This window comes from Acartia tonsa, chromosome 3 (assembly GCF_053477335.1).
Source record: "Acartia tonsa isolate MP-2025a chromosome 3, ASM5347733v1, whole genome shotgun sequence".
NCBI lineage: Eukaryota > Metazoa > Arthropoda > Copepoda > Calanoida > Acartiidae > Acartia > Acartia tonsa.
In genome coordinates this window covers 41,165,660-41,189,494 of record NC_137262.1, presented here as the reverse complement: position 1 = coordinate 41,189,494, position 23,835 = coordinate 41,165,660, and the positions used below count along the sequence as shown (strand labels likewise).

General features: G+C 33.7%; 3 protein-coding genes across 3 annotated transcripts in view; all 3 read left to right on the top strand.

Annotated features, from left to right (window-relative positions):
* Positions 1 to 286, top strand: part of LOC145314214 (uncharacterized) — a 444,769-nt gene extending 444,483 nt beyond the window's left edge. The window contains exon 4 of the mRNA XM_080154046.1: positions 83 to 286. Within this exon, the coding sequence (XP_080010172.1) occupies positions 83 to 271 (189 nt within the window). The 3' untranslated portion in view covers positions 272 to 286. The remainder of the gene's footprint in view (positions 1 to 82) is intronic.
* On the top strand, positions 274 to 21,105 carry LOC145314880 (uncharacterized). The gene is made up of 29 exons (XM_080154958.1): positions 274 to 286; positions 480 to 775; positions 974 to 1,038; positions 1,263 to 1,358; positions 1,625 to 1,715; positions 1,917 to 2,023; positions 2,374 to 2,461; positions 2,791 to 2,875; positions 3,269 to 3,341; positions 3,705 to 4,453; positions 4,676 to 4,903; positions 6,952 to 7,291; positions 7,992 to 8,074; positions 8,422 to 8,652; positions 10,098 to 10,348; positions 11,547 to 12,116; positions 12,625 to 12,690; positions 13,346 to 13,409; positions 14,295 to 14,424; positions 14,925 to 15,101; positions 15,292 to 15,352; positions 15,577 to 15,684; positions 16,242 to 16,392; positions 16,607 to 17,178; positions 17,691 to 17,865; positions 18,356 to 18,432; positions 18,898 to 19,038; positions 19,591 to 19,683; positions 19,946 to 21,105. Exons 1-29 carry the CDS (start codon positions 274 to 276, stop codon positions 20,267 to 20,269), a joined length of 5,505 nt encoding a protein of 1,834 aa, XP_080011084.1. The 3' UTR covers positions 20,270 to 21,105.
* On the top strand, positions 21,051 to 23,830 carry LOC145314212 (myosin-2 essential light chain-like). Its single transcript, XM_080154044.1, has 6 exons — positions 21,051 to 21,181; positions 21,492 to 21,549; positions 21,929 to 22,044; positions 22,475 to 22,543; positions 23,241 to 23,337; positions 23,616 to 23,830. The coding sequence occupies exons 1-6, from the start codon at positions 21,134 to 21,136 to the stop codon at positions 23,678 to 23,680; spliced, it is 453 nt and encodes a 150-aa protein (XP_080010170.1). The 5' UTR covers positions 21,051 to 21,133; the 3' UTR covers positions 23,681 to 23,830.
* The last annotated feature ends 5 nt before the right edge of the window (positions 23,831 to 23,835 follow it).

The window sequence follows — 23,835 nt, the reverse complement described above, 5'->3', positions numbered from 1 at the left end:
AATTGAAATCATATGTTATGCCTTTTTCTTTAAATAAGTCAAGATGTTTGAAATTAATACTTATTTATCCCAATTTTCTTAGGAAAAGGATAAAGAAAAGAAAGAGGAAAAAGAAGATGACGAAAAGAAAGAAGAAAAGAAGGAAAAGCAAGATAAAAATGAGTCAGGAGAAGGAACTGATGACAAAGATGAGAAAGAAGATAAAGATCCGCTGAAAGGAATTTACATTTTCATTAAACCAAGATATAATGTTTCAAAATTAGCCTTATGAGAATGTACTTAACATGTATTTGATTTTAAAAGCTTCTAGGGTTTTGACACATAGAGATTAGTTCAAATCACACAAGGACCTTAATTTCCCGTTCAGTGACAATGTTTGTTTTTACTACATTAATCATTGACAAGTCACTATGCTTCTTAAGCCTTAATCTTTGTTGTAATGGTATTAAAATTTTGAAAATGTTAACATAAAATAGGAGACGAAAAAGGTGACGATAAATCGAAAAATGACTCCAAATGTGAAGGCGAATCGCAAGAAGAAGAGAACGAAGGGGATTCAAAGGAAGAGAAATCAGATTCTAACGAAGGCGAGGAGGAGGAGGCGGCGGCGACAGAAAACGGTGTTGAAGAGAACGGGGAGGTTGAATCAACCTCACCACCGCCAGTCATTACAGACTTTTGTGAGTCGGAGCCAGACTTTGCCGTCATTTGTTCATTCTTTGACAAGTTTGGGACTGCCTGTGGCATTCAATACCCAAGCATTTCAGAATTGGAGGTAAAATTTGCTGCTTCCTATGACAAGCTAAAATCAAATGAATAGATAGACAACTCTCATAGCAACAAAGTTTTAGCATCATGATTAAGTCTAAGTATAAAAACATTTTTATTTTTCTATTAGTTAATCATATCATAAAAACAAACAAAATATTGAGAGATTTGTGCAAAGACTTAATTATAGCTGTATTTTGTTTAGACAATGTTGGAGTATCCTGGTGATCCAGATGATCAACTTGTCCTACTTCATGTCAAACTGCTCAGGTAAAATGTAGTCTAGTTGCGCAGCTAAACTATACTTAGGCTATATTCGTTCGCCATTCAAAAAAAAAATTACAATAACTTTTTTTTCTGTCGTCACACATTGAATTAGTTTTCATGCTTTACAGACCCTTTCACACACAAATTGCTCAAACATTAGAAATTGACCTAACTGCCCTTTTTATAGACATTTTGAGCTATTTTGTATTTAATTTATCCATATTCAGGAAACTTAAGAAGAATGTGACACTTGAAAAGTGGGAGAAAGCTTTAATAAAATTCTGTTTTTCATATTCAAGTGAGGATGGATGGGAATTAGACAGGTAAATTCAAATTTTACAGCATTAACGATTATAATTTAGGTAAAATCTTACAACATAATTAAAGGACCAACCTCCCCCCTTTTATTTATTGTAATCTTTATAGAATAGACTTTCCCGAATTAGGAATATCAAGTTTTGAAATCTTTTATCCTTATCTTATTTTGCTTATTAGAGTTTATGTTTCTTTTCTTTAGTTTGGTACTTATGAATTTTATCGTCCTTGTTAATTGTAAGCTTTGTCTTCATTACATATTTCATTGTTTTAGATTTGGATATAAACGAGCCAAGCTTTCAATGAAAATTCGAATCTTAAAGAATCTTTGTGAAGCACAGTTTGATCTGAATGCTAAGTTTAAGGTATTAGTGAATTAATTATGGTATTAATATCATCATTGTCCCTATGAAGCAGGTAAAATGTATCCTTGTAAGTAATTAGTCATATTTTATTCCATTTTTTTTTTTTGAGGGGGGGGGGGGTATTGACTATTTTTATTTAATGTGGTTTGAATTTCAATATTTCAAGGGAAAGTTAGCTTTAATGAAAATTATTTTGTTTAGTTGGAAATGAACAAGATCTCAAGCAATGAGCTGCGAATGAATCCCGTTGGACGTGATCGTCTTGGTAATTGTTACTGGTATCAGGTGGACCAAATGGCTAATCTAAGGTATGGTGTAAATTTATCTGCTAAAGACGATACAGCAATGCATATAGAATGCGTAGATATTGAGACAGGAATTTTTGTCGTCATTTAAAGTTGCTGATATAGTTCTCAGATATTGATCAATATGTTCCTTCATGGTTTGGTCAGAGTAGGGGATGGGATAAAGTTAATAGGAAAGAGGGGGGGGGGTGGTATCGTTATATTAGCCAGCTGGGAGAAACATTTTATCAGAGTATAAGAGAATCTCACAATAACCACGTATTCTATTTATACATACATTGATACAGCTATTATCGAAGAGTTAACCCATTTTACTATAAAAGACACAATCTTACTGTTTTTATGACATTTAGAGTCTACAGAGAAGATTTAGACGATGAAAGTTGGGAGCTAATTGCCAAAGACAAAGACTCATTAATTGAGCTTCTCGGAAAATTAAAGGTAATTTAAATATTTAAGACAGCCTGTTCATGGTCTAATTTAACTGTACTAGATTATATGTCGAAACATGTTAGAATATTTAATAAGAAAAACATTCTCTATTGAATTACTAAGAAATGTATTCACGTACAAAATGTCTCATTTTTGTCATTTTCATCCTTTTTTGTTAATATACAAAAGGTATACATTTTAGAATGACTATTATTTAAATTGAAAGATAAATGAAACAAAAAAATCTAATTTATATTCAGATAAGCTTAGGATATTAATCGTGTATATAGTCGCTTTCGAAAATAGCGCCGCTTCTTTACAACTTCTGTTTTTTTTAGAACAACGAATGGGTAGATCCTCTGAATGGTGGGGGAGAGGAGGAAGATGATACAGAGGGTCTGGATGATATCATTAGAGATACAGGTGAGAGTCTGATACTTTTAGTTGTACGTACGTACAAGGATGGGATATACCTTAGGAAGGCAAGGAAAGCTGTTGGTGTAAGATATAATTATTTATTTCAGTTTTTTGAAATATGCAAACACCATGACTTTTTTTGACATGTTTTCCCTATTTTCTATCACATATATCCTATAAACTAAATAAATTGGATAAACAAACGTCTGTATGTCCGTTAAGATCTTATAAATTCCGGGACTGCTCGTTTTGATCATTCAGAAATGTTTTTTTTTATTAAAAAATTAATATGTTGTGGAAGCCAATAGTTTTATTTGAAGTAATAATAATTCGAAGGATTTGTAAAATACCTCATTATATATGAAATTTCCAAAGTGTAGGTATCATATTTTGTTGCAGGACCTTGGGCTGACAGTGTGGCTGGATCTGAAAGTGTCAGCAGGATGAATTCAGACGACGAAGATGAGGACAGGTAAATTAATAATTTGGTCAGTCGGTCATTCTTGATTTTGTGAAGCCACAGAAAACTTAATGAATAATTTGCTCTAAATGTATGTATTATCTGCTTTTTAGTATTACTAGTGTCTGTGTCTCTATTTTCAAGGGGCCTAATTATTTGATGATGGGGTGCTTAGTCTTTAGCCGAAAACTACCCCAAGTTCCACACTAAGCTTCCCTGAAAAGGCAACATGCATATGAAAGAAAATATTAGTAGATAAATCGTTAACATTTTAAAACATACCTATTTAGTGTAGGTAAATACTTTCTGTCATGAAACATTTTTTATATTCAATACAAACCTATTTGACTGTTATTAATGCTGCATTTGTTTTAGATCAAGTCCAATTGATGACAAAGAAATTAAGAAAGAAGACGTAGAAGATAAACCTGCTGTAAACAATGACAACAAAGATGATTCCAAAAAAGAGTTAAAAGAAAATGGCATAGCTGAGGCAAAGGAAGAAAAGGTAGAGACAGAAAATAAAGCCGACTCCAAAGAAAATACTAAAGATGAAGACAGTAAAGATAATTTAAAGGTTGATACAAAAGAGAAAGATACAACAGAATCTAAACCAGAGAAAAGTGAAAATAAAAAGGATGATACTAAAGTTGAAGAAGGATCAGACAAAAAAGTCACCGACAAAAATGATACTGAAGCTGGAAAAGATTCCAAAGAATCTTCTAAACCTCCATTCCGTCCATTCTTACCTGATGATTCAGCCAAAGCAGCCGAATCAAAAGAGGAAAAGAAAGATGGGGCTACCACAAATTCATCCCCAAATAAAGTCAGCCCTCGGCCGACGCCCCCTTCCACTCCTCCAGTAAGAAATGACAAACATTATCCCTTGAAGAAACGTGGGCTGGAGTCACCAATTCCTTTTGCTGCCCCAGCCATTGCAACCGCTGAGAATGATGCCAAAAAAGCTAAGCTTGACAATGAGCCCAGCACTGTAACGGAGGCCGTGACAGATCCCGCTGTGACCGTGTCTGGCAATGGAAAGGGAGCTGATAATAATTCTCCTAACCCGATGCTGGTTGGTGGCATTGTTGGAGAAGAAATTACAGACTCGTTTGTTTTCTCAGGTAGGATTATCCTTTATTATTTTGTCCATTATGTTTCATTGTGTTTCAAAGAAAAAGAATATCACTTAAATTTGATTATTCATTGTAGAAATCTATTATTTAGATTATAATTTTTAAACTTTGTTAACTACCTAACTGAACATCCCTATAAAAATTCCGATGCTAATTATACCTCCCTCTCATATAACATAATTCTTAAATCAGACACGTGCTTTTATTTAGGATTTGGTCTTGGAGCTGCAAACACCGTGGGCAACCCCGGAGCCGAAGAAACCAACGGAACTGCAGTAGCCCCTGTCAACAAGGCCGCTGCTCCTCCACAACCAGCAAAAATGGTGCCAACTGCAAAAAATCCACCAAATAAGGCCATGGAGAGTGATGGGGGAGAGGAGGAAGAGGATGAAGATGAGGAGGAGGAGGAAGATGAAGGGGAGGAAGACAGTGAGGAAGGTGAGAACTAAATAGGGAGGAGTAGAATTGAAAGAATGATCTATATATAATTATATATATGTATAATAACCCAGAAAACTACCTGTATCCAGTTTACCTTTTTCGTCTGCCACAGTGGGATCTTTTGCCAAAAAACGGGACATTAAGGGTAGACAAAAGTAAACATCAATAAAAAAGCTTGTATTTAACTCAAAAATAACATAAATTTTGCTCCTGTTAACTTCTAATGTGCATTTGGTAAGTACGTCTGGCGGTTTTGGAGGAGCGAAGCTACCCTATTTTTAAAAAATCTATAAACCTTCATAACTTTAGTTAGGTAGGATAGGAATATTTTAACAAAACAAACGTCTATGTAAATATATCTTCAATGCAAACAATGTTTGTGAACATGAATATAGCGTCAGGTGCACCCAGTTCGAGTCCCGGCATTTTTAGGTAGGTCCAGAATAAGTAAAATAGGACACTAATAAGGCATGTTTTCTAATGTTTTTTTTACAAATATAAACAACAATAACATAATTTTCAAAACACTTTTGATTTTGTGTTAATACCTTTATTCTAAGTCAAGCTATCTTCATTTAAAGTTTGTATAAGAATATAAACATAATTTCTTATATTATATTCTCTCTCAAATGTATATCTCTCTCTCTCTCTCTCAGACGCATATATAATGTTTTTGCAATATTATAATTAATCCCCGAATTTGAATTTCTGCTGAACCAAAACCAGTTAGAAATACAATTTTTTTCAGAACACATGAAATTTAGCAAATTTAATTGCTAAAATAAAAGTATTTATAAGTCATCGTTTTTAAGGACTCCTTGTTCCTTTAAATGTCCATTAAAACCGCGAGAACGGCAAAAATCGTTAAAAATCACACCTACGGCGGCAAATAACGGCGAAACGGTTGGCCGGAGGCAAATAATGCATAAGTAAAGAAAGTTCCGCCTCAAAAAGTTAGAAAACATTGCAGAGATGACTTTGGGCTCTAAAATGACTCCTTCCCCCTCTAACGAGGGAAAATTTCAAATTAACAAGAACGAAATTGTTCAAACCATGCAATGTAAAATGCTCAATTACTCAAAAACGGCCGGGAGGCCCCAGGTTATGAAAACTGTTTTAAACACAATACATGTTGCATATTAATATTATTATTGCAAAACCCGGGGCATCCTGGCCGTTTTTGGGTAAAATGGAGAAAACTGATTTTTTGGGGTTAAAAATCTTAATATTTTTGGTGAAATTTTCTCACAAAATGTAAATTTACACCACCAAAAAAATATTTTTTTTAAATTTTTCTTTAATTAGACATTGGTACAGGTATCTGAAAAGTACCTCAATCAAAAATTATTTTCATAAGATGAACATAAATGTATTTTTTGTTGCTTTGAAAAAATTGTGTAAAAAAATCTGGAAAATCATCAAAACTGAAAAGAAATTTTTCACTACCTTTTTTAAAAATGGCATAAATCCGCCAAAAATGAATATTTTTTAAAAATTTCTTTTCTAGCTGTCTACTTACAGCCATTATTAATTCTTAGGATAGATAAAAGTCAATTTTAAATTTTTTGGATGTCCCACTGGATCCCACTGTGTCTGCTCTTTCTGCTCTTTTGTAGCGACTGTGCTGTGTTAATATTCCCGACGCTATTGGCTGATATTCAAAGACCTAATTGAAAGTCGGCACATGGTTCACGGTTTGGGGACATACATTTATTTGACCCCTTCTTCCCCCTCTATTGTTTTACTCTAATAGTGAAAGTATTGAAATTTTGTTAGATATCATATGTAAAAAATCTTTTAGCATTTTATTGAGTAGGTATTGTAAACTTTTAAATACAAACTTTTCAAAAATACACTTGAAAACTGTTGAAATCCATACAATTCTTTACAAGTTTTTTTTATAAATGGTCTATAAAAGATATCCATATAGTATAATAAAACACACTATAATTACTCATTTTATATTTAGCATAGTAAATCAGCTTCATCAGTCCTTACTTCTAATGTCATACCTTCTACCTTGTTATCTACTTTGTTATCTTAAGGTGAGGATGATGATGAGTTGGAACCTGGAGAAGTGAAGAAACCTGTCAACAAGCCAGGTGCACCTGCCACCAAAGCTCCAGCTGCCAAACCTGCGCCAGCAGCAGCAGGAGCAAATAAACCACCTCAACCCAACAAGCCAGTGGCTGCTGCTGGTAACAATAAACCAGCCGTAGCTGCCGGTAACTCAAAACCACCTGCAGCTGCCGGTAATAGCAAACCACCCGCAGCTGCAGGTAATAAAGCTGGACCAGCTAAGCCTGGTGTTCCAGGTAAAGCTGACGCTGCAGCCAAGGCTAACGACGATGATGACAGTGAAATGGATGAGGAGGAAGAAGAGGAAAGTAGACGTTTTAAATAAATGAATAACGGGGCATTGACCCTGACTTTTCAGCCTATCCTAGTGTAAAGTTATCAATATAATCAGGGAAATTAAGGACTTCATTTACCAGGGGTTATACTCTTTGATTCATACTTTTTAAAGCTTAAGAAAGTTGATTTGGAAAAATTAACAAAAATGATAAGACATTTTCTTTAAATTATACGTCAATGTGAGTTTGCAACACTTTATATTATACTCATGAGGAATTCCCCTTTTGAAGTGTCATAAATTTTTAGCTAATAAATCCTTACAATAAAGTAACAGAATGTCTATGTGTTTGTATATTTATACAGAAGAATCTCGCTAACCGCTGAACCGATCGGGTTCTCCTTAACAGGGTAGCTTCTCATAGGTCCTGGGAAGGTTTATAACTATTTTGGGGGAGGGTACCACCACCCTCCCAAGAGAAATCACGAAAAAATTTAGAAAAAAAATTTCGCGTGTTGACTTGAACGCAACATAGAAATTATTTCTCAAGTTATATATTTGAAATAAAAAATAAACATTAAATGTGCCACTAGAGGCCTCTAGGGGCATAGCCGCTAGTCAATAATAAAGTAACATTGTTATGAAACTTTGGGTACCAGTGTAATTATCAAGCCATTGCTCTTCTCCCGTACTACATTTTATGTATCTTTATTTTACAACGTCTTCACAGGAGGAGGAGGAAGAAGATGAGGATGGGGATAGTGAGGAGGGGGAGGAGGATTCTGAAGGGGAGGAGGCACCAAAGAAGACACCGGGTCAGGCTTGAAAGGATAAATAAAAATAGATTTTAAAAAAAAAATAGGATTTTACAAAAAGAAAAACTCCTTCAATGTTAATTTTTGAATTTATTGTAAAATACCTACACCTAAGGGTTTAATTGTTATCAACAAGACATTAATACTGTGTATCTCAGTAATTCTGCCTGATTGTCGGAAAAGTTTGAAAGTAAAATCATTAGATTTTTATTTTTATCATCTTTAGGTAATACGTATATAACTTATTGTAAACCACATACAAAATAAAAATCTATTGAAATTTTAGATTTTTAATTTTGTCTTCAAAATTCATGAAAACAATGCTTATCCTTTTATCATTTTATTAGGTGCCAAACCGGTTGCTGGGAAAGGACCAGCAGGAAAACCAGGTCCAAATAAACCTCTGGCCAACAAACCGATGGCTAGCAACGTAAACAAACCAATGGCAAGCAATGCCAATAAATCATTAGCTAGCAATGTGAATAGACCAAAATCTTTGGCGAGCAATGCGAATCCTGCAAAGTTGGCCAGCAATGCTAAAAAGAAGGAGGAAGAAGATGAATCAGAGAGTGATGACGGTAAGAATTTGCTTCATTTTTTATGTAAAAGTTTTTAAGGGTCGATTGCAGTCATAAGGAAAAAGGATAAGAGGATGAATACTCACCCCAATTTCATTGTAAAATATTACTTCCCCCTTAGTAAAATAATTTGTCTGCTATTTATCTAAACCGTCCGCGGCTTTTTGCATCTTAATCATAACCTTATTCTATATATGTAAAAAAAAATAAAAAAATTTTATCTTATTAATTATTATTATTTTTCTGTAATTTATTATGTTTTAAAAAAAATTTAAAGAAAATATTTAAAATACAATTTGATTTAGAATCTTAAAAAACAAACAGCCGTGGGCGGTCTTAGTGCAGCAGAAAAGTATGTTTCACCTAGTTTAAAAATAGGAGGGTTCACCTTTTATGATCAAAAATTTATTTTTTTTCAAATTAGCCTAAATGTAATATTTAAATCTAATTAACATGATAAAACTTTAAAATGTTTACTAATAAAAAATTAATAGTTTAGCTCTCAGCCACCAGGTTCGCTAGTTGTCTATTTCAAAGACATACATTAAAACTAAGGCTAAATATTAAATAAAAAATTTCATAACTGAGTAATCTAAATAAGTGAATAATCTGTAATGCTATCTATGTTCTTTCTAAGACAATACTCGTTTTTACAATATTTTTAACATTTTCAAGTGATGTTATTTACCCCTCAGGGTTTGGCCCTTTAGTGACAAAAATCCAAAACAGGAAAAATACAGGCAAAATAAAAATTGTTGAACGCTTTGATATTCTAGTTCTATATTCAAAGCTAGATTGCACTGAAAAACTGATTATTATAATTTACAATGAAATGTTCATATTAAATTTGTAAAAACGTTTATTTATTAAGAAATAAAAGTTAGATAGACTGCAATATAAATCTTTTAAGCTAATAATGAGTGTTATGATTAAAGTCAGTAGCAAAGTCATGAAAAATTAATAATGATAATTTTATATTCTTGTATTAGGTTTCATCAGAATGGATGATAATTCAAAATATTTCTATATCATCCTATAAAAATCAGATGTATGCTTCAAACAGCAACTATAACTGTCTTGAAATTACATTTGATTTTAAGATATTCCCATTTTGAAAAGTGGTGGAATAACATTAAAAATTCAGCGCGGCAATTGCTCAATATAGGCCTCTAGGCCCACTGCCTATTTTAGTCCTTCAAATACCTCGATTCTTCTCTTTTATTATTTTCTCTATGATTGCAGTTCACGGTAAAATGTGTCTGGTAACGAATAGCTCCAAAAATCTATGAACTTTAAGATTTCTAATGGCCAAACGGTGGAACGTATAGATTATGCTTGCACATAATTTTAGTCATTAATCAATAATGCATAGTTCACTCGCAGTGCACATAAATGCGGAAAAATGATTATTTTACTAGTTTGACAAATATTTTTTTTTGTATTAGAATCTGGGGAAGATGAAGAGGATAGTGAGGAGGATTCCAGCGCTGACGAAGCTCCTGCCAGGGGTCGTGGCAGAGGCGGAATTAGGGGCGCCCGGGGCGGTGCAGTTTCACGTGGTAGAGGCACTCCGCGGGGCGGTGCCGGGGTCAGGGGTAGGGGTCAGGCGGGTAGAGGCAGGGGCAGAGGACGTGGCAGGGGTAAACCGGCGGGGTCGGATTACAGTGATAGTGAAGATGACAGACCTAAAAAGAAGGTAATTTAGTTTTTTATTAATTTGGACTCACAAGTTTTACATCTACATAAAAATTTAACAAGGATGACAACATCCATAAGTAGCGAAGCACCAAAAATATGTTTAAGAATTTAAGGATTAGTTGTCAAAAGCATGAAAAAAATCACGAAACCTTTTCAACATTGTTTTTAATTTCTTAATATTTATATTTCAGTACTATGACTAACAGACTGACAGTCAAAGTAAATTACATACTGGATGCTCAAAACAACGGGAAATTAAATTTGTTATTTTTAACTACAAAAATTTAAAACATCGGACCATAAACACCAAAAATATGAGGAAAAATGTGAAAAATATAAAAATAGCCAAAAACCTGCAAAAAAGTAGTCTGACCGCCATTGACGTTTTCTTAAAACGACAGGTAATTTAATTTTGATGTCTATAACTGAAAAAAATTTGGAAATCGGACCATAAACACCAAAGGTATGGAGAAAAATGTAAAAAATACAAAAATAGCCTAAAACCTGCTTAAAGGCAGTCTGACCGTCATAGTTGTTTTCTTGAAACGACAAGATATTTAATTTTGATACTATAACTGAAATAAAAATTTGGAAATCGGGCCATAAACACCAAAAATAAGGAGAAAAATGTGAAAAATACAAAAATAGCTTAAAACCTGCTAAAAAGCGGTCCTACCCTCATTGATGTTTTATAGTTAATTGTGCTCCTTAATAATGGGAATGTTGTCAAAAAATTTCAGCTTTTTATCTTTTATAGGAGCCGAGAAAATCACGTTTCCCCCAAACTAAGACATACGGACATACGGACTTACGGACATACGGACAGACGGACATTTCAAATTATAGAGTAGCTTCGCTACTAAAAAAAATATATGTAAAAAAGCAAATATTTCACATTTCAGTTCTTTTTTTCTCAATGTTTGCCACTTATTTGCAGGGAGAAAGGGGACATTTGACTGATTTTTACACTAGTCTCCAAAGTTTTATAATAATCTTTTCTTATCTTTGGCTCAACAACTTTTGGGACTTTTTTGATTTGTTGGTTCATTAAGTTAAATGTCCAAACATTTCAACCACTTATTGGAATCTACCTATATAATGATTAGTTTTGTGTAACGTCTAAGGGGCTAGTACACCATTTTATCTGCTATTGTCTCGTCCCTTTAGATCCATGGCTTATTTGCCATCTATTTTAGAAAAAGCAAGAAAGTGATGACGAAAGCGAAGAAGACTCCGAAGAAGAAAGTGAGGAGGATTCCCAGCCCGCAAAATCTGCGCCAAAATCAGCGGCTGGCAGAGGACGCGGCGGCGCTGCAAATGGAACACAGAAAAAGGAATCTTCGCCGCCGGTTGGCCGACGCGGCAGCTCAAGAGTAGCCATACTCAAACAAAAAGAGGATGAACGGCGGCGAAAAGAGGAGGAAGAGCGGTTGCGCATGTACGAGGAGCTGAAAAAGAAAAAGGAGGAGCGGGAAAAGCGACGTATGGAGAAAATGCGCACGTTGGGCGCACAATTTGTTATCTCGGAACGAAAAAGAAAATTAAAGAAAAAATTCTTAAAACACAGAGGGGCCAAAAAGCCGCCTCCAACGGACGACGAAAAAGATGAGGATTACAAACAGGAGAAGGAGAAGAAGAGAAAGAAGAAAAAGCACCGAAAACCGCGGCCTGGAGAATCGATATTCGCGGAGTTCAGCAAGTATAGCTCTGGCAGTGATGAGGAGCCGGAGGAAACTGACCTGGAAGAGATGTATCAAGAGATTGAGGTAATATAGGGGAGGAGGGGGGGACATTGTAACTGAGATTATTATGGTACCAAAAGTTTTATGATAACACTCTCTCATTCGTTAGCTTAAAAACTTGGGTTATTTTTATTAAAGCTGGATTGGTTGATAAAACAAGTTGTATCAAAAGATTTTCACCAATTTTTTTTAACCTACACAAGAGAAGATATATTTCAATTGTCATCCAGTGACAAGTGGACTGTAAATTTATCTGTTAATGATTCTTCCCTCCAAAATTCCTGCCTTTAGTAGCCTAGAATTTTTGGGAAGAGTTATATAGAACACAGAATAATATTCATCAACATTACACATTTTAATATACCAAGTCAGTAATTTTGTTTATTTTAATTGGAGGAAAATCAATTCACGGTCCACTATCCTGTGCAATGTTTACAATCCATGCGAAACTGCTAAAATCTACACATTTTATCTTCCATTGACTTGTCCAATTCCTCATATTTTTGATGAAATATTGTTTTATTTTTCATAGGATGAAGTAGACAATCCATTTAAATCTGATCATGAATTTAGCTGTGAATCTGAGGACGACGAAAAGGTTAGTTGTATATTATTGCGATATTCCAATGGATGCAGTAGAATACACGTGGATATTATGTCAGGAGAAAAATTGTCGATTTAGGATGCAATATCCCCTTGCATTTATTGGTCGGGCCGTTTATCCAGGGGTTGAGATAGGCCATAGGGTAAAGGAGGGGGATGGGGGAGATCGTTATTTTAGCCCGCTACAGAGTTCACTTTATAATAAAACATGCAAATCTGGTGTAAAATCCTAGTAATAATAAATCCATTGATGCTCCTCGACAACTTTTTTAACTAAGTCAGTCCTACGCTCGTCGCGTGATATGGTTGTGAGATTCTTATTATTAAATGTATAAAGAAAAATCTAGTTACATTAAACTATGTAAGAGCAATCACGATAAACACAGAGTCTTAAATGTATGAAATATTCACATAGCCATTAGATGGATCATGGGTGAATATACTATGCAATGGTTTGGTCAAATAAACCTTTTTTTGTACCAGAAATGTTTACAAGGAATGTTTTTTAATACAAAAATTTTTTACATCAATATTTATGAAAATACATACTTATTACATTATCATAAAGCATACTTATTTCCACGCTATCTTTGGTTGTTAATGTTTTTATTTTCATATATAATAATTAACATTGTAATTATAAATTGAAGGTTACTATAAAGCATGCTAGAACAAGAGATAAGGAGGATGAAGTATACCCTTGCAAGAAGTGCGGTGAGTAATCATTTAGTTTTATCAAGGACAGGAACAAACATTCATAGTTGATGATTGCAGTTAATAACTATTTAAGTTTTTTTCTGTAATATTTAAAATTCTCTATAGTTAATTCTCTACGACTGAAAGAAGGATATATTATTATTAAGGGGCAAGTGCGTTATTTGCCAAGCAATTTTGAAAGATAAGAATTTTTCTATATTTACTTGTGAAAATCTACTGTATAAACTTTTAATTAACTTTGTCTGGTCGTCTTTTTTGGCCATAATACACATTTTAAATATATTATTTAAAATATATATGCGCTTTGTCACATTTAGATGATATTATCTTTAATTGTTAATATCATTTTTATTTACAATTTTCACCAGATAAACATTTGTTATGTATAAGAATTGTCTCTCTCCATGATATTACTTTGTTTGAACTAGAATTAGTTTTATATTTATTGTTGCTAGAGTAAGTTCTACTGATTTAGATTTTTTAAAAATTTAATTTCACAAGTGTTAACTGTTAAAATGTTCTGAATTTTTAGGAATGATAATTTAACTGTATATTTTATGACTCATTACATGAAACATTATCACTTTTGCATGAAAGTTTTAAATATAATGAGTAAATTGGTCGAATAGGTTTAGTGTTAGTGCTTAATATAATAATATCTGAAATAATTTCGCTTTCATTCATGTATTTATTCAATTGGAAATGGATAAGTAGCCTATTTTTTTAGTATGACTCACAACTTAACATAAACAGTAACATTTAAACCTGAAATGTACAAAAAAAAATTAAATAATGTTGTTTTGGTTCTGCCTTTCTTAAGTAAAAAGTGGATTTTCTTTGTAAAAAAATGATTTTTGTTGATAGAAGTTTGATATTTATTAGGACATGGAGACCACCCTGAATGGATCCTGCTGTGTGACACATGTGACGTGGGCTGGCACGCCTCTTGTCTCCGCCCACCACTCCTTGTTATACCTGAGGGTGACTGGTTCTGCCCAGACTGCAATCACACGTAAGTAACATTTTTATAATTGCGCAGCTGATCTATAATTAAAGTATATTTATCCTCTTAGTGAAATAAACAATCTTTACAAATTGCGTATATTAATTCTCTTTTAAAATGTGCATTTTGCTTACTGCGCAGTCTAAATTACTCTTCTGATAGCCTTTTATTTTCAAAACTTGTCATGAAATGAATTTAGACATAAAATGTTTTCTTCAAAATTACAAGAAAATAAGAAATGTTCCATGCCTGAAAATACTTAGGTTTTTAAAATTACACTAGTTCCCGGAGTTATACATTTTCTTATTCGTTGGCTCAACAACTATGGGGACTCATATTGAATTGTTGAATAGTTGGTACATTAAATTGAGTATTCAAACGTTTCAACCACTAATTGTAAGCTACAGAAGGGATAATTTGTGAATCATCATTGGGAATGTATATTAATTTATCGGCTATTGTCTTATCCCTGAAGAATAAGATCTCTGAAAAAACTAATTCTTTTATAGATCACTGTTATCCGCCCTAGAGGAGAGACTCAAGGACTTCGACGTAATAGCCAAGAAGGCTGATGCCGAGCGAAGGCGGAAAGAACGGCTGGAGTTTGTAAACAAGTCCCTAAATAAGGCCCTACCTTCGGCGGGAGCTACCAAGAGACCTTATAATAAGAGGTCGATGCAATGCAGGTTAGTTTACAATTTTGTTATTTTGTTGGCTTTTTTCTTAGCTTTCATTTGGAATAGGTTTCTTTTTTTTAGTCAATCCTATTTTAAAATTGTGTATTCTAATTATAAAAATTTTAGATTATTTACTTTAGAAATGTAAAAAAATTTGGGTGCGTCTCGTACTTAATAAACTAACTTTTGTATATTTTAGTGAAAGTTCAAGTAGTAGTGACAGCGGGGATGAACCAATGATGCTCAGAAAATGCAGAACCGTAAGTTTTAACTATATTTATAGCGCATTTACTCTTAAATCTCATTTTTTTTAATTTTGGGGAGGGATTTTTTTTGGAGGTTTGTGGTACCCTTCCCGAAATAGTTATAAACCTTCCCAGGACCTATTAAAAGCTACCCTACAAGGAGAACCTTATCGGTTCAATGATTAGCGAGTTCCTTTGGTACAAACAGACAGACTTACTGTTACTTAATTTATGTTTAGACAAATGTCAAGTATAATGCCGACGAGTATGATGCTATGATGAAGAAAGCTATTGGAATGGATGGTAAAACTCCTCTGGAAAAAAGGATTTCTTCAGAATCAGAGGAGGTAAAATGGTTTTTTTTTTTACTGAAAAGGGTTAATTCATTATTGTCATATCTCTTTATCATTTTGGTTTGACACTTACGGGGGTCGTGGGGGGTGGGTTGATTTTTAACTGAGTTGTATTCCAGTGGTGCTCTTATTGTTTTGAAGATATTTCGAGTAAATATCACAAGGCATTATTGTAATGACTCATAAAGGGGGGCACACACTGTAATTAATGTTAAAGTATAGATGTATAATCCAGATACCTACCCTTCCATGTGATAGAGACCCTCTCCGTATAATAGAAAATTGCTTTTTTTGTAGGGACTTCGTTGTTATTATATATCCGACGCTATTATTTGATTTCAAAGACTCAATACAAAATCGGGACTGGCTGAGTTACATATAGTTCATGTCCCTCTATTCTTTTACTTTAATCACAATGGTACCAAAAAAATATCTTTAAAATTAGCACTAATAGGAAGTAGCACACAAAATAAAATTTTGACACCATATACAATATATCTTGTTTTTAGTTAAATTTTGTCATCTTTATAAATTGATGGATTTCTAATTAGGAGGAAAGTGAGGAAGAGGACCCCGAGAAGCCGAGCCCAGGTAAACCTAAATCTGGACAGGGCAAGGGCAAGAGCATCAGCAATGGAGAGTCCAGTGAAGAAGAGCAGAAGAGACCTAAACCCCTGAAAATGGCAATTAATAAAGATCTAGGTAATTTAATGTTATTGCATTTTTGCTTATTTCTTGTAAAAAGTGAAGTTTTTCTGTAATTAGAGTCGGCCAATCCGTCCGTCCGGGACAGCTAGTTCTTTTCGTTAATTAAAACAGGTTATAATTGTCCTATCAATTTCAAACTTTCTATGGTGAATTAGGAAGCGTAGCAATTAAAATTACATTACATATAAAACAACTTTTGTTATTTTAGGGGGCAAAAATAGCAAAAAGAAGAAAAAACGCATCACAGACTTGAACGCTAGTGACGATAGTGGGGATGGTGATAGCGGCAGTGATTTTATACTATCTAAAAGTGAATCAGAGGAGGAGCCGAGTGAGGCGAGCGACCGCGATTACGCACCAACCCGCAGGTCGGGGCGCGCTCGTCGCAGAAAGTCGGACGATGATTTTGTTGTGGACGGAAGTGATGATTCTGAATTTGGCGGCTTTAAAACTAAAAAGAAGCGGCGAAAGTACGCCTCTGACTCGGATGATTCAGATAATTACAGGAAGAAAAGGCGTGGCGGCGGACGGGGCCGCGGGCGAGGAAGAAATTACGGTGGCAGGAAAAAGGTCAGGCGGCGAGATTCAGACGATTCAGATTCTGAAGACGAGCGGCCAAAAAAGAAAAGGAAGCCGGCCGTCTGCGACATTGACACGAGTAACATTGTTGAGACAGCGGGCCGTGGCCGCAGAGCCAGGGCTGCGGTCATTGATTATTCGCTGCTCGAGGTTGAGGGTAGTGATTTATCGGATGACAGCAAAAAGGCTGAGAGAGAAAAGGTATTTTATTATTTGAAACAAAGGAATAGATAGAAAATTATAATTACACAATTAAATGTGTGAAATAGTGTAAAAAGGTCGAAATGTGGTTTTGTATCACTATCGATTCAATTTCCTATCCCCTTATTCCTGAACTAAATATTTGAAAATATATGATATATTAAAAAGGGACCAAGTCGGAATTTTGAGGGAAGGTCTTTTATTGGCAATCAACCAACAGCTCATTTGTATAACAAACAACAACATATGAATAATCTGCACTAACTAATACTGACCAATTACAGGAAGTTCTTGGCGTAAAAATGTTTTCTCTATTTGCTGACTCCATTTTTTCCATCCCTTTTTAAAGATTATTCGTAGTCATTTTCATGCAGGTTATAAGGTGTCCAAGCGTAAGTTTCCCAGCTATCTCATTGCTAAAAAAAAAAGAACTTTTCTCTTATTTGCGACTAGAAAAAGCTAAGTGTCTTCTTTAAAAAAAAGTTGGCTTTATAAACTAACCCTTGTTTTAGGACGTTGGCAGGATCACGCCTGCCACACCTAAAACTTCAACTACTGCATGTACAACTACAACTACAAGCTCTAGTATTGTATTACAGGAGGAAGCCAAGGGTAAGGGCAAGGGTCCCAGGAAGTACAGCGACAGTGAGGAAGAGTTTAAACCTAGCGAGGATGAGTTCAAACCAGGGATGGATACTCAAAATTAAATCTTGTTGTTTATGTTTATATTTTGAATACGAATCTAACTTGGTAATGTTGAGAAAACTGATTATTAAGATCTTCTTATATCGTTTGATTTTTGTGAAGTACAAAAACTCTCAGAAATGATGTAAGGTTAAATATTTTACAACATATAGTAAGTAGACTTTCATCATTTGATAAAACAAATACTGTCCTGTCCTTTTAGAATACTTGTTGCTGCACTCCTTGCAGCCAGGGGCTATGGAAGTGCAAAAATAGCCGTAAAACATCCAAGGACTTATAAAAAGCTTCACTGTAAAGGAGAACCATATCAGTTAATCGCTTAGCGAGATACTTTATATAGTTGAATAAATAAATGTAAAGAAAAGGTAAGATCTCAGTCTCTACGCCCGAATTGTCATCAGATATCAGTTACGCTATCTTGACCTAAGTTACCTAAAACAAAAAAAATTTGAAGTATTTGTCTGACAACTAGACGAGGATGAAGACAGTGCAGAGGGAAGTGTTGAGGAGGAGGAAGAGGAAGAAGATGCAGATAGTGACGAGAGCAGGGTAAGCTCAGGGAGGGAGGGACATTGGGCTGTTTGTTACACTAGTCCCCAAAGTTTTACAATAACAATTTCTTATTCGTTGGCTTAACAACTTTTGGGACTTTTAATGAATTTTGATTATATTTTATACTTATATTTACATTTACAATTATATTTTGTTTATATTTTTAATACTTACTGATTCAGAATCCATTTTAAAAAATAGAAAGTACGACTAACATGAATTTTTAGGGGTAAGGTGTCTTCTATAAGAATTATTATTATTGAAATACTTTAAAATGCTAATTTTGTAATATGTTGTATAACTCCCCTAATATTGCAGTACTACTTTGTCTTTTATAATTTCAAAATTTGAGTCGATATATAGAAATTGAAAGGTGGAGAGTAGTGAATAAAAATTGCTAGAAATTAAGAATCATATTTATATAAAAAGTCCAAGAGATGACTTAAACTCTTATTACTTTAGGGAAAATCCAAATCTAAGAAGATAAAATCCCGCAAAGACTCCTCAGACGAGAGTGATTCAGACTCAGACAGACCCAAGAAGAAAAAGAAGGGACCCCCTCCTAAAGCCAGAAAGGTTACTGTTGGCAGAGTAAGAAAGAGGGTAAGGCATTTCAATATTTCATTGTATTCAAATATTTCAACCGTGAGCCTAATATTTTAGCTACTTACTCTATTAAAAATACTTTTTTTGGACTGTTATTTTCCTATCATGTTCTTATAGGAGGATGGTGGAACCCTCCCCCTTTCAATGACCCGTTAGAAACTACCTACATTGTAATTGAGAACCATATCGGTTTAGTAGTTAGAGATAATTTTGTAAATACTGAGTCATTTGTCTTTTCTTTTCAACTGTATAAGCTTTTAAGGAAATTAATCTTGTTTAATAATCTTCAGTATGGCTTCGAAACCGATTAATATCCGCACGATAAGAACCAGTTCTCAGCCATGCTGAAAAATCATGTATAGCATTGTATTACAGACAATTTTCCACTGATACTAAAATAAAAATAATAAATCAATACTAGTTTTGTTAGCCCGGGCCGGGCCTTTGGCCCTTCAGGGCTACAACAACTGGTTTTAATCTTAATTTTTTTTATTTTAATATCCGCAGAAAGCTATCTATAACATGATGCGATAAATAACTATTGCTAAGGATGAATCCAGTGAGTCAGAAAGTGAGGATGGAGAAGAGGAGGAGAGTGAAAACGAGGAAGATTCTGAACCAAAAGCAAAGGTTGTCAGAGCGGTAAGAAAATAACTTTCAATTATAATATAAGTTGTCGGGTTCGAGTCTGATTAACACCACATCGCACTAGAGTGATTGAATTATTGCTTTCTGCGCTCATGGTAAGAAAATTAAGTGTTTTATTGGCCAATAAAGAGGCGCATCACATTATGTTTCAATAAGTAGACCTAACTGTCTTTTATTTACATGCTGAACGCATACAATTAGGCATTAAAGAATTTAACTGTTAGCAATAATCAATTAATTTTAATTATTAATTTAGCCGCCAGCCAAGGCCGCCAAAAAGCAGCCAGAGATCTCATCAGAAGAAGAAGAGGAGGATGAAAGCGAGGAAGACGCTCCAGCCTCTAAAAAAGCAGCTCCAGCCGTCGCCAAAAAATCAGCCGCACCTGCAGCCGACAACACCAGCACCAAACCTGACACAGTTGCAGCTGCCAAACCAAATTTACCTGCAGAATCAGCAGCCGCAATTGCTGACAAACCGGCTGAAAAGCCAGCTGCTAAGGAGCCGACTCCCCCGCCAGAAGAATCGGACTCTGAAGGCTTCCAATCGCCGGCTACTCCGTCAGGCAGCGAGGATGAATAAATTGTTTATCAGTGCACCTCGGAAGGGAAAAATGCAGGAACTTAAAGAAAAAATAACTTTTCAAAAATAAGTATTTAAATTTTGCTTCTTTTATTTTATAAGCACAATTTACCTATCTCATTTGTAAACCAAAATATTCGGAATAAAGGCCTCTTCAAATTATTTACACTCATTTAAAGTTATTTGTTACCTAGTAAAATAACATTTTTATTTAATATGCAATATTTCGTATTGTTACTGATCTTTTTTTTTGTTTTTTTTTAACCATCCTAAGTTCAAACGTATAAGTGGGCATATTAAAATTGCTTAAAATGTGTCATAGTATTATCCTGAAAGCAAATAATAGGCTATGTAAAAATATGTATTTACAATTTATGTATTTTTGTACTATGTATAAGATATTATCGGTATTGTATATTGTTCATATAACATTGCTTATTTTTACCTTTTAACTAAAAACTTAATTTTTAAGATTGTTCATACTATTTCATAACATTTTCGATTTTTCAATAAAAACAACCTTTTTATTATCTTTGACACTCAATGTATTGTAATTAAAGATTGTTGAAATTAATATTTATTTGTAATTATAAAAGGATTTCTAGGGGGTTTGGTAAATTGGCTCCTTTTTATATTTTGGAACCTGCAATTTAATTCGTTTTTCATTTATAAAGACGGAAAACGGACCATTGAACCCACCCCTCTTGGGTGTCCTTGAACATATTAGATACCATAATCATATAATATCACAAAAATTCACATTATGTTACATACATACAAACAATAAACTAGTTGGTAGGAATTCGGAATTATAGCGGACCATTTGTGTTTGCAGATATATTTAAAAATTAAACAAGAACAAAAATGTCACGTGCAGTCCAGTTCAGTGAAGATCAAATTTCAGAATTCCAGGTATGAGAGATTTTCAATATTGATGCTTCTTTACAACTAGGTTATAAATTACATGGAAACCTTCTTGTCTAAGAAAAAGACCGAACTTGCTGAAAATTAAACTTACATATCTTAGTCAGTGATTTATTAAAATAGCTACTAATGAAAAAATATCCTTAGCTTGTTATTGCTGCGCCAGTTGTTCATTTTATAACCGCTCTTGTTTCGCATTTTTAATTTATGAGGTTGTTTCACGAGAAAAACTCAAAGCCAATAATGAAATTTTGTAGTGCTACTTTAATTTTAAAATCATAATTGTATAATTTTTCAGGAAGCCTTCCTTCTGTATGACCAAAGAGGAGATGGAAAAATTCCCGTTTCAGTCATAGGTATTTCTTAAGCATTTTATCTGTCTGTTTAGCATCGAGAGCAAGTGTACCTCATATTGACATCTCAAGTTTTTACATGCTTTAATTTGTTTTCAAAAACTTTGGATATTTTTATTCAATCTTTTTTGGTTGGTACAATCGTTTTCAAACCAATGATTTTAATTACGATGAGTAACTTTGTTTTTCATAATTAGAGGTATACAATTACAATATACAACAAATCATAGTCCATTGTCTTATCCTTCAAGATTTCTGTTTTGAATTTGTAGATTGTTTTCTATTAGTCTACTTTAGCTGGATAATGCATTTTGACACTAAAATCTAGGGAGACTAATAAAATAATTGAACGCCTGTATTGATGATACCATTATTTTTGAAGGTGATGTAATGAGAGCTTTGGGCCAGAACCCCACTGAGTCAGAGGTGAAGAAGCTTGTAAATGAACACAGGGCGGACGATAGAGTCACCTTTGAAACGTTCCTTCCAATTATGCAGGTTTAAAAAATTGTTATAGTTAAAGATTTTTTTCATTGTGAAAGCATAGGTATCATTCCACATTCATAAGTGTAAAAACCCATGTATATAAAGAGATTATACAATGGACGATAAATTGATATTCCTATCCAATGATGAGAAATAAAAGTATCCGTTCTGTAGATAATTTTTCGATTGAAAATTGATCACTAGTCTTAACCAGTCAATCAAAATTCAGTAATAGTTCTAAAATTTAGAGCAAACTAATACAACTTATGGTATCAGTGTAACTTACAGTCAAATATATTTTCTCTCTCTTTCTCTTGTAAACACCTTGACAAATTCAGGAAATTCTAAGAATTTAATTTTTTTAACAAACTTTGAAAATACAGCTATCGGACAAGCCATTTCTGAGATCTTGAACTTTAAAAGTTTAAATCTTATTGTTCAGGCAATTTGTTCAAGAAGTTCTAATGACACAAGTGAAGATTTTATTGAAGGTCTTAGACATTTTGACAAAGTAAGTAAACAAATTACCTAGTAATTTATTATTTATTCAAATGTATGAGGATTTATTTTAAAAACAATTGAATTTTCTGCTGCCTAACATCTTTCTTTATTGAAATTTTTTGACAAAGTTTTTTATATTTTTCTTTGACTGACTGAAAGATTAGAGGCAAAATATTTAGTTATGAACAATTTACTTTATTTTTTACTTATACACTTCATATGATATTCTAATGCATACGCAGGGTTTCGGATCCGCATTGATTGTGTGCATATCCGGATCCTTGACAATAAAATAAAATCACCAAATTTTTCAAAAAAGTTTATTCTTTAATTCGAAGTCAAAAATACTTTAAATTTTCAAGTCTGAACCTAAACCTTAAAGATTGGCTCTCATCAAGAGAATGTCTGAGATTTTATATAAATTTAGGTAGATTTTTCCATTTTCCCCGCATTTTTTTGAGTCCAAGGATCCGGATCCTTGGACTCAAAAATATGCGGATCCTTGCGGATCCGGATCCGAAACCCTGTGCATACGTCAAACTTTTCTTAACTTAATATTCTTTCAAAATTCCTAAACTGCCTTTCCCATTGTCCCACTTACATTTTTAAAATCTCCCTTTTTATGTGGTTATGATGAATGCGGAAATGAATGCATATAAAATATAAAATTATTCATTAACAGGAGATAAAAAGTTTTGTTACTTTAGGATGGAAATGGAACAATTTCAAGTGCGGAGTTGAGACATTTGTTGACAACTCTTGGGGAGAAACTTTCAGATGAAGAGGCGGAACAACTTCTGTTGGGTAAGTAAAAAAATTATTAAAAATTATCATAACTTACTATTTTGTTTTTACAAAGTATATATTCAAATTCATATATACATACAAGATGCAGGAGCAAGATAAATTCTTCAAATCAAATATTGGTGAAATAATGTCTTGAAAAAAGCTTTGCTTCACTCATTAAGATAAAGTCAATTGTATTACTGTTAATTTTGAATATTAAATTGTGTTGATTATTGTTGCTACGCTACTTAAACAGAATTTTTATCCAAATAAATCACCTATTTATATTTATTTAGGACATGAGGATAGCAAGGGTAACATCAATTACGAGAGTTTTGTCAAGACTGTCATGAACGGCTAAACTTGTATAAGTCACTGCCGACCAACCAACCAAACAAACAAATCTATTCAACTGATTTCTTACTGTCAGTACACATAACCAACGACTCCTACCACTTTCATCTTTATCTATCTAACTAACCAGGAAGAAGATTCGCCATGCAAGCCAAATAATTC

Bases quoted from the DNA above. Each gene is read 5' to 3' on its own strand.
- LOC145314880 (XM_080154958.1), top strand. The intron at 2,462-2,790 runs GTAATTTAAATA...TGTTTTTTTTAG, and splicing joins AGCTTCTCGGAAAATTAAAG to AACAACGAATGGGTAGATCC. The intron at 17,866-18,355 runs GGATGGATACTC...TCTGACAACTAG, and splicing joins CGAGGATGAGTTCAAACCAG to ACGAGGATGAAGACAGTGCA.
- LOC145314212 (XM_080154044.1), top strand. From the start codon at position 21,134: ATGTCACGTGCAGTCCAGTTCAGTGAAGATCAAATTTCAGAATTCCAG. The intron at 21,182-21,491 runs GTATGAGAGATT...ATAATTTTTCAG, and splicing joins ATCAAATTTCAGAATTCCAG to GAAGCCTTCCTTCTGTATGA. The intron at 22,045-22,474 runs GTTTAAAAAATT...CTTATTGTTCAG, and splicing joins CGTTCCTTCCAATTATGCAG to GCAATTTGTTCAAGAAGTTC.